At 36.0% G+C, this 15,056-nt stretch overlaps 2 protein-coding genes across 5 annotated transcripts in view; one reads left to right on the forward strand and one right to left on the reverse strand.

Annotated features, from left to right (window-relative positions):
• The window catches only part of LOC123523785 (lethal(3)malignant brain tumor-like protein 3), a 45,110-nt gene that overhangs the window by 21,081 nt on the left and 8,973 nt on the right, over positions 1–15,056 (reverse strand). For all 4 annotated transcript variants that reach the window (XM_045301439.2, XM_053539578.1, XM_053539579.1 and 1 more), the window contains exons 4-5: positions 13,738–13,803; positions 207–1,868 (exon numbers count right to left, since the gene is read on the reverse strand). In XM_045301439.2, coding sequence (XP_045157374.2) covers positions 207–1,868; positions 13,738–13,803 — 1,728 coding nt within the window. The remainder of the gene's footprint in view (positions 1–206; positions 1,869–13,737; positions 13,804–15,056) is intronic.
• LOC123523788 (uncharacterized) lies at positions 3,240–6,950 on the forward strand. Its single transcript, XM_045301444.2, has 2 exons — positions 3,240–3,373; positions 3,642–6,950. Exon 2 carries the CDS (start codon positions 4,635–4,637, stop codon positions 5,733–5,735), a length of 1,101 nt encoding a protein of 366 aa, XP_045157379.2. The 5' UTR covers positions 3,240–3,373; positions 3,642–4,634; the 3' UTR covers positions 5,736–6,950.

Raw genomic sequence — 15,056 nt, forward strand, 5'->3', positions numbered from 1 at the left:
GTTACTTTGTATAGAGGACTAATCTTCAAAATCAAATTTGAATTAAACAAAGAAAACTCCAATCTATTTTGAAACCCACAAATTATATGCCCCTACTTAACAGCAGATCTTACGGAAAAATGAAGTTTTATACCAATAAAACTATAATTATTAAAGAAATAAGACTACTTCCTTTTGAAAAGAAAAAGTTCAAGAAATTATTTTACCTTCAAATTACTGCCTGGTAGTTCACCAACACCATTTTTCCAGGTCATGGCATCTACTGGATTAAAGTCTTCTCTTTTGTCCATACCATCTTCTTTACCTCTTTCATCCTTTACTGTTTCTACATTGACATTATCAACTTCCATGTTTTCACTAGAATCCTTAATATTCTCTACTTTAATTTCAACACTATCATTACTGTTATCACTTTGAGCAGATTCACTTACTTCTTTAGAAGCCTTAGCTGCTTCAATTCCCGTGTTTGATTCACTTTTTGTCATTTGTTTCTTGGCATTTCCATTGTTGTCCATCTCATTTTTTATTTTGCTTACAATTTTATCACTTAGTTCTGATGACTTAACAACTGGTTCATTTGTAATATTTGACTGTAATGACTTGTCATCTGTGACTGATTTAGAAACATTCTCTTTTTCATCTTTTCCTACATGTTTACTTCCATTAGTGTCACCAGATGTACTTGTTGAACCATTATTTGGAGATTTAACTGGCCTGTGTGGCATCAGCTGAGAACTTTGTTTCACTAACTCCCAGTTTTTCTGGGCTGGAATTACATTAGTTTTGACTGGAACACTAATTTTCTGTCCAACAGTCTGGTTCCCTGCTGTCATGTTAACTTTATTAGTTGATCCAACTTCTACCACTTTTGCTGTGGGAATTGTTGATGAATTATTGGATGATTTACCATTAGAATCACTTGTTGTGACAAGCAACTGTGCTTTGGCATTTGTCATTTTTCCAGAAACTTGCTGACCAGTTTTACTAACAGGGGTGGTAATCAAAATGTGCTTACTGTCAGAAGTAGTGGTCTGTGACTGAATTGGCCACGAGATTTTTGCTGGTCCTGTTGGTAACATGATCTGCGCTTCTGCCATGGTAACTTTACCTTTATTTAACTTCTCAGTTTTTACAAGCTGTGTTACCACAGGTGCTGAACTTGAAGGAACTATTGTATACTGTTTGTTACTAATCATAAAAGAACTTCCCTTAGTAATTCTAGCAATTGATGCGGTCTGTCCTGGTTTGGTAACAGCTATTAATCCAGTTGTTGTTTGTGCAATAACCTGACCTGCCCCCAGATTTCCAAACACTTTATTTCCAGTGATGTATGTTTTTGGTGCTGAGGCAGATGTCCCTGATAATGTTACTTTTGGAACAGCAATATTTGCAACACCACTCTGTGAGGTCAGTGTCTCATTTCCTTGTAGCAATGACCTTGAATTTGTATCTGAAGGGTTCAAGGAGACTAAAGATACAGTTTTTGAACTGTCTAGCAAAGATTTAGATCCTTGTGAATTCCAGTTAAGTGGCACCTGAAAACTTATTTGAGTTTGTCCAGGACCTAATTTGACTGGTTCAGCTGGTTTTCCACCATCAGACTGAATTACTCTCTGGACTGGTTGCTGGTTCCTAGCATCAACAACAGTCAAAGTGGGTTTGACTGGTTTTGTGCTGGTAGTACTTGCAACAGTAGTTCTGTTTGGTAGTGTGATGATCTGAGGAGAAGGATACCGTGGAGCTCCAGTCGAGGTCAAAGTCACAGTAGATGGAGGGGTCACTGGAGACTTTGGCTGGGCACCATAGGTTCCTGATGCAAACTGAAGGGTAACTTTTCCATCTGATGTCCAACTCTGTTGTATTGGAATCTGTCAAAAAAATAAGGATTCATTTAAATTAAATTCTGTAAAAAGATCCTCTGGGAGCATAGAATGCAACCACGAAACAAGAGGCCCAAATGGGCCCTAGTCGCTCACCTGAAGAAAACCTTAACCATCTGACTTTGCTTCTAACTAGGTTTGGTGAAAATCCTTTGAGCTATTCATTAAAACAACAGTTATTTAATCTTTTTTATTTTTTTATTTTGCTGTCACACACCAAAAATGCATTTATAACCATCAGAACTAATCATTCAAAAGTATTTCTATTTTTACTTTAGTGGCCCCTAAAAGAGCCCAAGTGCCCTCATTTGAACAGATTTGGCAAGAAACCTTATAATGATGTTACTGACCAAGTTTAATGAAGATCCATCAAGTGGTTCATGAGAAGAAGTACTTTAAAAGTATTTTTATTTTAAGTTCTAGTGGCCCCTAAAAGTGGGCAAGTGCTCCCAGTTGAACAAATATGGTAAATGACCTTATAATGATGTTCCAAACAAGGTAAGATGAAGATCCATCAAGCAGTTCATGAGAAGAACTCATTTAAAGGCAATTCTATTTTTAACTCTAGTGGCCCCTAAAAGGGGCCAATTGCCTCTCTATCGAATAAATTTCCAGAGGACCTTAAAACAATGCTACAGACCAAATTTGATAAAGCTCAATCAAATGGTTCAAAGGAAGAAATCTTTTAAAGCTATTTTTATTTTTAGAGCTAGCGGCCCCTACGGGAGGCCAACTACTCCCATTTGGACAAATTTGAGAGATGGCTTTATAATGATGCTACAAACATGTTTGATAAAGAACCACCAAGCAGTTCATGAGAAGTTATGTTAAAGGTGTTTCTAATTTTAGCTCTAGCAGCCACTCAAAGAGGATAAGTGGCCCAATTTGTATAAAATTGGAAGAGGACTATATAATAATCCTACAGATCAAGGTTGATGAAGATCCATCAAGCAGTTCATGAGAAAAAATCTTTTTAAAGTATTTCTATTTTTAGCTCTTCTGGCCCCAAATAGGGGCCAAGAGTCTGAATTTGAACAAAGCTGCTACGGACCAAGTTTGATGAAAATCCATCAAGGGGTTCATGAGATGTTGTTTGAAGGTGTTTCTAATTTTAGCTCTAGCAGTCCTTTAAAGGGTCCAAGTGCCATTTGAATAAAACTAGGATTATAATTATTAAATGATGCTACAGTCCAAGTGTGCTAGAGATCCATCAAGCAGCTCAAGAGACAGTATGATTTTATTATGCCTACCTTCGGGGGTATAAAAATAATTCTTTAATTTGAAAGACAGAGTTATTCTATTACAAAGGTAGGTAACAAGTGACTCACAAAACCTGTTTCTTTGTTGGAGTTATCCTTCATTCAAAACAGAAAGAGGAAGTGAAAAAAATAACATTCCATAAAACTATAAATATAGACATATCTAATTAGTCTAGAAATTATAGAATTTTAAGAAGTTTAAATACAGATTTGCTGACTTCATACCAAACAGAGGTATGTATTAAGTAGATGTATTTTAAAATATGATATTTTTGACTTTTCATTACAGTTCTTGGCAACATATTGAATTACAAGCCTTACTCAGTGTTACTACTACATGCTGGTAAATTTTTATCAAATTTCACAACTGTACTCAAAAAATGTCTTTCCATTTTATGAAATAAATAAAAGATTAAATAAATTTAAGATAGTCTTATAGAGTATCATGCAAATAATGGAATCAGTCTACAAAATAATCAGACTTTGTTTTCTTTATTTTCAGAATGTTTCAACAACCTGGTTATATTGAGAATGTGTCACTGAGACTGTCTGACGTTCTTGCTGATATTGGAGTGGATGAGAGGATTGTGCTGAAGAGAAGAAGAGCAGTGCTGCTGATGGAATCTATAAAAACAATATCATCACAATTAGCGGATACGAATGCTTCAGGATACTACTTAGGCAGTCAGTCTGAGGGAACCACTACACTGGGACTTAAATCAGACATTGATCAACTTAACTGTTTTTATGACTTAATGTGATACTAGACAGGGCAGACTGGGAACCTGGTGTACACAATTTGTTGATAATCCAGGATGAGACTGTATCGTCTGGTATACTGTCTACTACAACGCCTGAGAGATGATGCTCCTCTTCCATTCAATGATGTACCTTATGAACACCATTTCAGAGACAGAACAGGAAGAATATTGCTAAAGAACACATTCATGTCAGCAGCAGCTGCTAAAGTTTATGAGGGAAGAGTAAGACATGGTCCAGCATATGCACAACAAGGACAACCTGGGATTAGAGATACTGACTATGTTGGTGCTTTCCCCTGTAAATCATGGCCTCTTCAAGCTAGACAATGGTTAGACCAGCAAGGTGTAGGTCAGTGGCCTTCAGATGACATGAAGAGATACTGTAGAAGTACTGGATGTTTTGTTGTTTGTGTTGGAAGCAAGGAAAATGAAGAGCTTGAATGGAGAATATCAACATCTCTAGCGGAAAGGTGTTCAATGTTTAACCTTAATATTACACAGATTTGCTGTTACGTCTTGATGAAGATGATGTTAAAAACCTTCATTAAGCCACACATTGAAGACAATATTTCAAGTTTCATGTGCAAAACTGTTCTATTCCATTGCACTGCAAATACATGTTCAAACATCTGGATAAAAAATAACTTGTTTGTTTATCATTGTGTTTATCTGTCCTGTACAACTTTATTTTAAATGAAAATTGTCCAAATTTTATCATACCTGGAAACAATTTGATGAGAGGACATATTTCTCATGAAACTAAACCTTACATTCTTGAAATACTGCTGGATGTTATAAACAGCAAAGGGAAAGCATTACTGGAGATTGAATGTGATTCTCTTGGTACAAGGCTTCAGCTGAAGATGAGTAATTTGCCCTCTGAAATAAAGAAAAATGACCTTATTTCGGGACATTTACTATCATCAACTGCTGAGCTCATTGATTTATTTTTTCTGTCCTGTCTAACTGTAATTAAAAACAGTAGTTATGAAGAAGCTAAACAAACATTGCTGAAGTATATTTTCAAACTAGTTAGTATTTCTAAAAACTGCCATGGATTGGACAAAACAGCCTGCAGCCTTATGACTCCATTGTTGTGTACAACCTTTGAAACTGCCCTGGCATCCATCAACATTCAACAGTACCATGCGGTATCAGCAGAAGTTCTCACCTGGATCTCACTGGGTCTGCACACAGATGTTTCATCTAGTAAACTGAAGCTAGCATCCATGTTTTACTGTATAGAAGATACTCAAAGAACAGAAACAGTTCTCAGAAATATTGAAGTAAGTTATGATCTAGACATTGTTGAGCCTGTTTGTCGTTGTCATGACTTCATCCATCAACCTCGAAGAAGAGAATTTTATGCAATAAGTGACAATCATAATGAAAATGCTATACAGTTCACTATAGCATCCTGTGTCCGATTTCTGCCATGTGAAATTTACTGTGTTCCACATGAACTTAGATATGAAATGTTTAGATCTACACAAGAGGATCTAGCTTTCAGAGGTAGACGGGATAAGTGGATGGACTGGGCTGTCATTGATTCTCTTCCATACCTCTACTTTCTACAATACAAGGCTTACAGCAATATTGGGAGACAAGAGAATAAGCAAAGAGCATTTTCAAACCTAGCAATAACCATTGACCTGGAACCAAACCTTGGACACAGGGAAACAGCCCTGAACCTACTGGGACAGTGTATGGAACAAGAGCGCCGAGCTAGAGATGCATTACGATGTTATTTATTATCCCTAAATGTAAGAGCAAGAAACAATGCTGCCAAGATCCATATTTGTAGGCTGCTGTCTACATTGGTAAATGAACGTTAGTTTATAATGAACAAACAAGTGGAGAATATCAGTTTATACAATATTTATGTATGATGGTACAAGTGATGTATCCAACTTTTTTTAATGAAACCACTGTGACTCACTGTGTGATAAAAGGTAATCAAACACATTTCTGTTTCAAATGCAAAACAAGAGGGTCATGATGACCCTGGATCGCTCACCTGAGTAATATGAGCTACATGTTTCAAATGTCAAACTGATGATTTTTAGAAACTGTTTAGAAGATTTTCCGATGTACAATCAAGTAATCCCTGGGGCAGGGCCAATTTTACCCCCGGGTTAATGATTTGAACAAAGTTTGTAGAAGTCTACTAGGCAATGTTTCATATCAAATATCTAAGATCTCGGACTTCTGGTTTATTTTTAGCAAATTTATGAAGATTTCCTTATGTATAATCAAGTAACCCCTGGGGCTGGGTCAATTTGACCCTGGAGGGTCAAGATTTGAACAAATTTTGTAGAGGTCCACTAGGCAATGCTACATGTCAAATATCTAAACTCTAGGCCTTCTGGTTTATTTTTAGAAAATTTTGAAGATTTTTCTATGTATAATCAAGTAACCCCATGGGGCAGGGTCAATTTGACCCCGGGGGTCATGATTTGAATAAATTTTGTACAGGTCTACTAAGCAATGCTACATGTCAAATATCTAAGATTTAGGCCTTCTGGTTTATTTTTAGAAATTTTTTGAAGATTTTCGTATATAAAATCAAGTGACCCCTGCGATGGGGTCAAATTTGACCCCGGGGGCCATGATTGAAAAATTTTTGCAGAGGTCCACTAGGCAATGCTACATGTCAAATATCTAAGACCTAGGCCTTCTGGTTTATTTTTACAAAATTTTTGAAGATTTTCCTATATAAAATCAAGTGACCCCTGGGGCGGGGTCAATTTTGATCACGGGGGTCATGATTTGAACAAATTTCGTAAAGGTCCGCTAGGCAATGCTACATGTCAAATATCTAAGATCTAGGCCTTCTGGTTTATTTTTTTAAAAATTTTTGAAGATTTTCCTATATAAAATCAAGTGACCCCTGGGGCGGGGTCAATTTTGACCCCGGGGTCATGATTTGAAAATTTTTTGTAGAGGTCCACTAGGCAATGCTTCATGTCAAATATCTAAGCTCAAGGCCTTTTGGTTTATTTTTCAAACTTTTTTGAAGATTTTCCTATAGAAATCTATGTAAAATCAGGTGACCCTGGGCAGGGTCAATTTTGACCCCGGGGTCATGATTTGAACAACTTTAGTAGAGGTCCACTGGGCAATGCTACATGTCAAATATCTAAGTCTAGGGCTTCTGGTTTTTGAGAAGAAGATTTTTAAGATTTTCCTATGTAAAATCAAGTGGCCCCTGGGTGTCAATTTTAACCTCGGGGTCACGATTTGAACAAATTTGGTAGAGGTCCACTAGGCAATGCTTCACACCAAATATCTAAGCTCTAGGGCTTCTGGTTTTTGAGAAGAAGATTTTTAAAGTTTTTCCTTTTGGTTGCTGTGGCAACCAGAGTTCTGCATTGAATTCAATTCTTTGAACAATTTTTGTAGAGCTTCACCTAATGGAACATTCCGGAAGTTTGGATGAAATTTTGACAAGCGGTTAGCGAGTGAGAATGTTGTTTATAAAGAAAGTATGACGTATTTCGCGGACATTGACATCATCAATGCTAGCTCATCGATACTTTTTGTCCTGCAACGTGAATCTAAAAACGAAGTATGAAAAGTAACAAACATTGAAAGTTATCAACTAGTAGTATTTCAAAATTGATTGACTAAAATGCAGCTTATGATTTGTTGTGTACAACTTGAACTGCGCATATCAACATTCACAGTGCCATGTGTATAGCAATTCTCACTGGAATCTACTGGTATGTTATCACAGTAACGAAGCTACATCCAGGAGTAGTATAAAATCTTGACAAGTAACAGAACAGTTCAAAATATAGAAGTAAGTTATGATCAACATTGTACCTGTGTGTTTCATATTATTAAGAAAGTAGAATTTACTGTAGTGACAACATGATGAAAATGAATACATCACTATCATCTGTGTCCTTTCGCCATTGAAATTTATTCCAAACTTAGTAGAAATTAGATACACAAGATCTAGCTTCGGTGACAATGATGGACTGGTCAATTCTTTCCATTACTCAACTTTCTAATAAATTACACAATATGAGACAAGAGAAACAAAGCATTTCAATACCTACAATAACATTGACCTGCCCAACTTGACGGAACATGAACTATGACGTGTATAAAAAGAGTAGAGACTTACTGTTATTATATCCTAATGTAAGAGCAAGAACAATGTGCCAGATCCATAGATAGCAGCTTCTACATTGGTAAATAAGTTAGTCAAAGAAGCAAGGAGAATATAGTTTACCAAAATTTAATATGATGGTACAAAGAGTATAATTAATGAAACACGGACTACTGTGTGAAAGTCATCAAAACATTCGTTCAATGCAAAACAGAGGGTCTATGAGACTGATCGCTCAACTAGTATATAGTACATTAAATGTCAAACGATGAAGAAACTGTTAGAGTTTTTACAATCAATATCCCTGCAGGGCAATTTTCGGAAGATTTGAACAATTTGTAAAGTTACAGAATTTTCATATCCAAATAAGAGGATTGGATAATTTTTAGCAAATTAAATGTAAGATTTATAGGTATATAAGACCTAGGGGCTGGTCAATTGACCTGAGGAAAGAAAAATTTTAGAGGTTCAAAGCTAATGCCAAATATTAGAATTAGCCTTGTATTATTTGCAGAAAATTTGAAGAATTTTTCTATGTAAAAGTAACCCAATCATGTCAATTACGGGGGTCTTGATTTAATCAAATTTTGTAACTACTAAGCAATGTAAGTTCAATATTAAATACTCTGGTTATTTAGAAATTTTGGAGATATAAATAAGTGCCTATGTCAAAATTTAAACCCGGATATTAAATTTTCAAGTCCATAGGCATGCACATGTCAAATATTAGACCACCCAAAAAATTTGAAGATTTTATGAAATATGACCCTGGGACGGGTCAATTGATCAGGACAAGAACAAATTTCTAAATCCATATGCAATTTATGTAAATACTAAGACTTGCCCGATAAATTTAACAAATTTTGAAATTTCTAATAAAACAATGAGGGGCATAATTTGACCCCAGGGTCAGATTAAATTGTAGAGACTAGAGTCAGCATATCTAAGCTCAGTTTTTTATTAACACGAAGATCCATAGAAACTATGTAAAATCAGTACCCTGGCATTATTTTGAGATAGATGAAACTTAGAAGTCACTAGAAACTTAACATGCAATATTAAGTCTAGTCGATGTTGGAAGAGATAAGATTTTGCCAAAATAACCTGGTGTCAATTTATGGGCACGTTGAACAATTGTGAGAGATAGGAATGTTCTACACAAAATAAAGTTAGGGTTATCTAGTTTTTAGAAAAGCTTTAATTCTTGTTGCTGTGCAACGCAAATCTATTGAACATCTTTGAACATTTTGTAAGCTTCCAAATGGGAACATTCCGTAATTTGGAAAATTGCAAGCGTTAGGAGAGTGTTATAAAGGAATGGACGGTGCCACAATGAGATAATTATACCCCGAGCACTGGCTCAGTGATAAAAGCATTATTCAAATTCATTGAACTATAAAAATTTTATATTTTATAATATCTCGCAATTATTTTAATATAATGTGCATGTTGAATTAACTCAAATTTTTATCACATATAATGGGAGTGTATAAATTTGCATCAATATTAAAGTATAGAAACGTTAATCAAAGACTTGTTAATAGTTTAGAAAGTAGAATAACTGTGAAACATGAGAAAAGAATAATAACGTGTCTTTCAATAATATCAATACTTCTGAATAAAATGATAAACATGCTCGAGAGTAGCATCTGCATCGGCAACAATAACTTTAATACCAAGTATGAAAGACACAGAATCGCCTACACTACGGTTGCACTCGTATAAATTAGAGTAGACTATTTTCTAAGTGAGCATTATAAAAACTATCTAAATGCCAAATATACTGACAATAGTGTACCTAAAGTAACGAAAAAAACTTTTGACCTCAGAGGGATTTGAACTGACACCCTTCCGTTCAACAGACCAAAAAGTAACTTTTGGACCAACCCCCTCAACCACTACACCACTGTGAAATTTTCTTAGTGTGAAGATTAATTAAGTTATGCTGATCTTTAACGTGACCCATGCGACCCTATATATAATCCTAGCTGTGTTTTTTTCTAGGCCAAGTTTTATTTCAATATATCCCTGCAAACTTTAGTTATTGAGTGGAAACTGTTTTTTCTACTTTTTTGCAACAGTGATCTTGACCTTGAATCTACTGACCTCATATGCAATTGCAAATTCCATCTCCATGCAAGCTACCTATATACCAAGTTTGATTTGAAGGTCACTTCTAAAACAAGTTATTGAGCAGAAAGCGGAAGTTGACGCATAACTGTTATAAAGTTTATGAATCATTCTGAAGCTACTTAGTGGAAAAGTATAGAGACCAGCACCATCTAGAAATACATAAATCTGTTTCCTTCAAATGGATGTGACCGTGACCTTTGACTAAGAAACATCAAAATCAAGATGGCTACATTGTGAATTTTCTTTTCTTTTCAACTAACAGTCACTGTAATCTTAACCTTTGACCACTGACCTCAAAATCAGTAGGGGTCATTCACTGCCCATTTGGTTCATCTGCTGCCCACAATGTGCCTGCAAAGTTTGAGGTTCACAGGCCAAATTGCTCCCAAAATATTGACAGGAAGTTATTTTTGTAGTAACAAGTAATGTGACCTTGACCTTTGACCTAAAGCCCTCAAATCACTAAGGGTCATCCCATACATGTGATCTCCTGTGCGGGAGGGTCAAAATCCCGATTTTTTCACCTTGCCTTCCGTCTCCCGACCAAAACCATAATTCTCCCGCTTTTCAAAAAAAAAAAAAAAAAATCAGTATTATGACTTGGTTGATAATTACCGAGGAGTGCCAAACATGTTTACACAGTAAATCAAAGTGTCACCAACTGTTGTGTATTATACATGTTTGACACACATGTAGCTGGAGGAAAGAGTTGTTTTTCACAGGTGAATTTTGAAAACATGATTGTTTTGATAAGGGATTAAACAAGCAGGGCCTTTTCCACCTGTCTCACGGGGCCGAATATCAACCCACTCAACTGATGCCAATTAGGCTCCATTTTTTACCAATCTGAACTAAAAAAAACTCCCAGTCATAAGAAATAATTCCCAGCTGAAATGAATTTTTGATTATTCAAAGAAAAGTTTTGTTCGGTAATAAAATCACATAAATAATTGTTGGAAAATCCAACCCATTACTATTTTTAGAACATGAATGTTATTTCCCCTTATTATTATTATTATTATTATTATACCAGATTTATATAGCGCCCTTTTCATGATCAATTTCACGTTCAAAGGCACTTTACATAGTTCAAGTGCAGCCACACAGGTACAGACACAGAGTGATCTGACCAGAGGGACAGAGTGAGACAAACCCCCACGACAGAGAGATCAGAAATCAGATACATGCTTGTCCGGCTAACTTAGCCTGGCTCATTGCGAAAAGACAGCCTGGTTCTTTAACGTGCCCAGTGTATAGCACTGATACACGCAAGGATTGCCTGGGTTCCTGACCAGTACACCTCTACTTGGGTGGGAAACACTGAAAAGCATTTCTGAAAATTTGTGAGTAGCTGCCGGGGATCGAACCCCGGACCTCAGGATTGGAAGGCCAGTGTGCAAACCACTGAGCTATCCGTCCACCACAGATATGCAGTTGTACGCCATTTTCTTCCAATGTTTACCAAATTAATTTGCTACTAAAATCGTACTTATTTCATTGAAAATTGGGTGAAAACACACACTCATTTATATGATAACATCAATCTACATTATTTTGGTAAGGGTAAAGACATGTTGATGCATTTCTGTTTTCTGCTTTTTATGTCAAAATCATAAATGATCAGTATTTTTATATGAAAGTGGGTGGGGTTAGGCCTAAAATTTACATAATTTATGAGTTGTGTTCAGACCAATTCAGAGCTTTGGGTTTTTTTTGGTTTTTTCAGTCTTCGAGTAGAATAATGTTAATGCATGTTCACCACCATTTCAGACCTAAATTGAGACTTTGTTTCAACAAATTTTATCTGTTTAAAAGAAAGTTTTAAAGTTATAACAATAACAGGGAGCTTCTGTAAGACAGCATGCTTGACTTTTCTCAGTGATTGACTCTGAATTAAAGCTTTGCCAGTAAAAGGGGCAAATAAAGCTTTGCCAGTAAAAGGGGCAAAATAGTCAATAGCTTTGAATGTAACAGAGATATTGGACATTATATAAAACTTTTAACTAAAAACTGTAAGTTAAAAAGTGGCATAACTCTATCAAAATTTAAATCAAGAGATATGAGGATTGTTTCTTTTGGTGTAAACTTATGCATTATTGTGTGGCCTAAAATGTTGGATTTTGTCTCTAATTTTTGTGTCTGCGCGCTTAATTTATGTCAATAAAAAATCTCCAGTTTTGAGACCCCAATTCCAGCTGAAAAATGGCAAACCTCCAGTTTTGGAATTTTGAACTTATCACATGTATGGACATCCACTGCCCACACACAATGTGCCTGGGAAGAATGGTAGAATAACAGGTTTCCAAGAAACTGAGCAGAAAATGTTTTCATAATATCAGTCACTTTAACCTTGACCTATGATCCTATGATATTAACAAGAGCACTGCCTTGCGGGTGCAGACACTCATCTGATTGTGTTGTCCCTGTATAATCGGAATATTATCATACTGTAAACACACATATTTTCATGAGGTAAACATTTTGCGAATTTGAAATTTTAAGTAACTTTGCAAGGTTAATATTCTTGAAACTGGAAAAATGGTATCCTGTTTTAATTAGAATTATACTAATTGTAAATATTTACATGAGGATTAATTTTTGCGTAGGGCCTCGCAGATATTGTGAAAATTAAACCCTTGCAAAAATTTCTGCTTTTACAGTATCCATGATTTTCTTAGTCCAAAAGGAGCCATAATTCCTGCAAAAAGCAGGATGGAGTTATGTTATGAAGTTATATTCCTTGCTGTACAGGGTCAGCTATTGATGGTGAACAGGTGTTGTAAGTTTCTAAGCAATAGCTAAATGATAGTTTAGGAGAAAAGCTGACCTAAACATAAAACTTAACCAGGCAACGCGAAAGCCAACGCCGATGTCGATCAAGTGACTCATCTTTTCTTTTTTTAAATCTGATGAGCTAAAAAATGAACAAGGGTCAGATGAACTAAAAATCAACAGGGGTCATATACTCTGCATGTCCAATTATCCTATGAAGTTTCAATATTCTGGGTCAAATAGTTTTCAAGTTACTGTGGAATCATTAATATTCATGGGGGACTAATTTTCGTGGATTTCCTGGTTGAGTCAATCCATGTAATGTAATCGCAATGAATAAGTAAAATTCCCGTTCATTTCATGTTCAAAAGTTGTAATCCACGAATTCATATCCCCACGAAATTGCTGTTCTGACCAAAACCACGAAATTTCATGCCCATGAAATTAAATGATTTCACAGTATTGATTAGAAATGGTTTCCCATATTCATGTGACCTTTAATGGAGTGACCCAAAAAACAATAGCGGTTGCCTACTCTATAAGTCCTGCCACCATATTATGTTTGTAGGTAGTAGGTCAAATGGTTCTCCAATTATTAACTGGAAATGAAGTGTTACGGACAGACAGGGCAAAAACAGTATGACATTGTCTTGAGAGACATAAATATCTGACTATAATGAATGTTGAAATGATTGTAATTTTCGTTAGATCAGCCCACTGAAAAGTGCCCTCTTGATCCAGCAGCACCATGCCCCTTTTAAGTCCTGGAAAAAACATTAGTAAGTTAAATAATTTTTTGCAGTTTTATAACTTACATATTGTGGACCCGATATATACTGTGGACTGGTTACTGTGACTCTCGCGCTTTGACCTGGTTGTGTCTGAAAGTTGAAATGGAAAATCCTTAAATTTAACTTTGTCCATCATATCTGACCAGCTAAAACACATAATTTTTACAGAGAAACTGATTTAATTACTTTACCATTAAAAAAACAAGAGCTCATAGAACACAAAATGCCCCCTTTATGCATTCAATAACTGCACAAGAAACAGAAACTATTTGGTCAATGTATACTAAAGTTCTACTGTTCTGGGTTAATGTGACCTTGACCTTTGACCTTTTGACCTCAAGATCAATAGGGTCATCTGCTGGTCATGATCAACTTCCCTATAAAGTTTTGTGATCCTAGGCCAAAGCATTTTCAACTTATCCTCTGGAAATGGTTTAACTGTTCTGGGTTAATGAGACCTTGACTTCGACCTACTGACCTCAAAGTCAATAAGGGTCATCTGCTGGTCATGACCAACTTCCCTTTCAACTTTCATGTTCCGAGGCCCAAGAGTTCTTGAATCATAATTCAGAAACTGTTAACCTGTTCCCGGGCCTTTAGTCTACTGACCTCAAAATCAATAGGGCCATCTGCTGGTCATGATCAACTTCCCTATAAAGTTTCATGATCCTAGGCCCAAGCATTCTCAATTTATCGTCTGCACATCATGATAAACCACTAGGCCCAAGCGTTTTCAAGTTATTGTCCAGAAACTGTTTAACTGTTCCTGGTCTCTGTGAACTTGACCTTCAACATACTGACCTCAGAATCAATAGGGGTCATATGCTGGTCATGACCAACCTCCCTATCAACTTTCATGAGTTCTTGAGTTATCATCTGGACACCATTTTACTGTTCTGGGTCACTGTGACCTTGCTCTTTGACCTACTAATCTCAAAATCAATAGGGGTCATCTGCTGGTTATGACCAACTTCCCTATCATACAGAAACGGATTTGTCTACATGCAGACCAACCGACACCTGCAAAACAATATACCCCTTCTCCTTCGAAGGGGGGCATAAAAACTTACATCAATTATTTCAATGAGCTTGTTCATTTTTTAACCTCGCTAGAACAATGACACTTCTGCAGGTTATCTACCCAGAAGGCCTAATTGTAAAAGGGCCCATTAACCCGAAAGTCAACCTTTATAACGATGCTTGATGTTCCACATCAGCCAATCAGAAAATCTGTTGTCGTCTAGACCAGAAGGTCAAAACGGAAGATTATCCAACATTTTGCTCCAACACTGACAAAAACAAATAATTGGAATGTCTCTGCACATTTTAAGTTTTAATCAATA

Source organism: Mercenaria mercenaria, chromosome 3 (genome assembly GCF_021730395.1).
Source record: "Mercenaria mercenaria strain notata chromosome 3, MADL_Memer_1, whole genome shotgun sequence".
Lineage (NCBI taxonomy): Eukaryota > Metazoa > Mollusca > Bivalvia > Venerida > Veneridae > Mercenaria > Mercenaria mercenaria.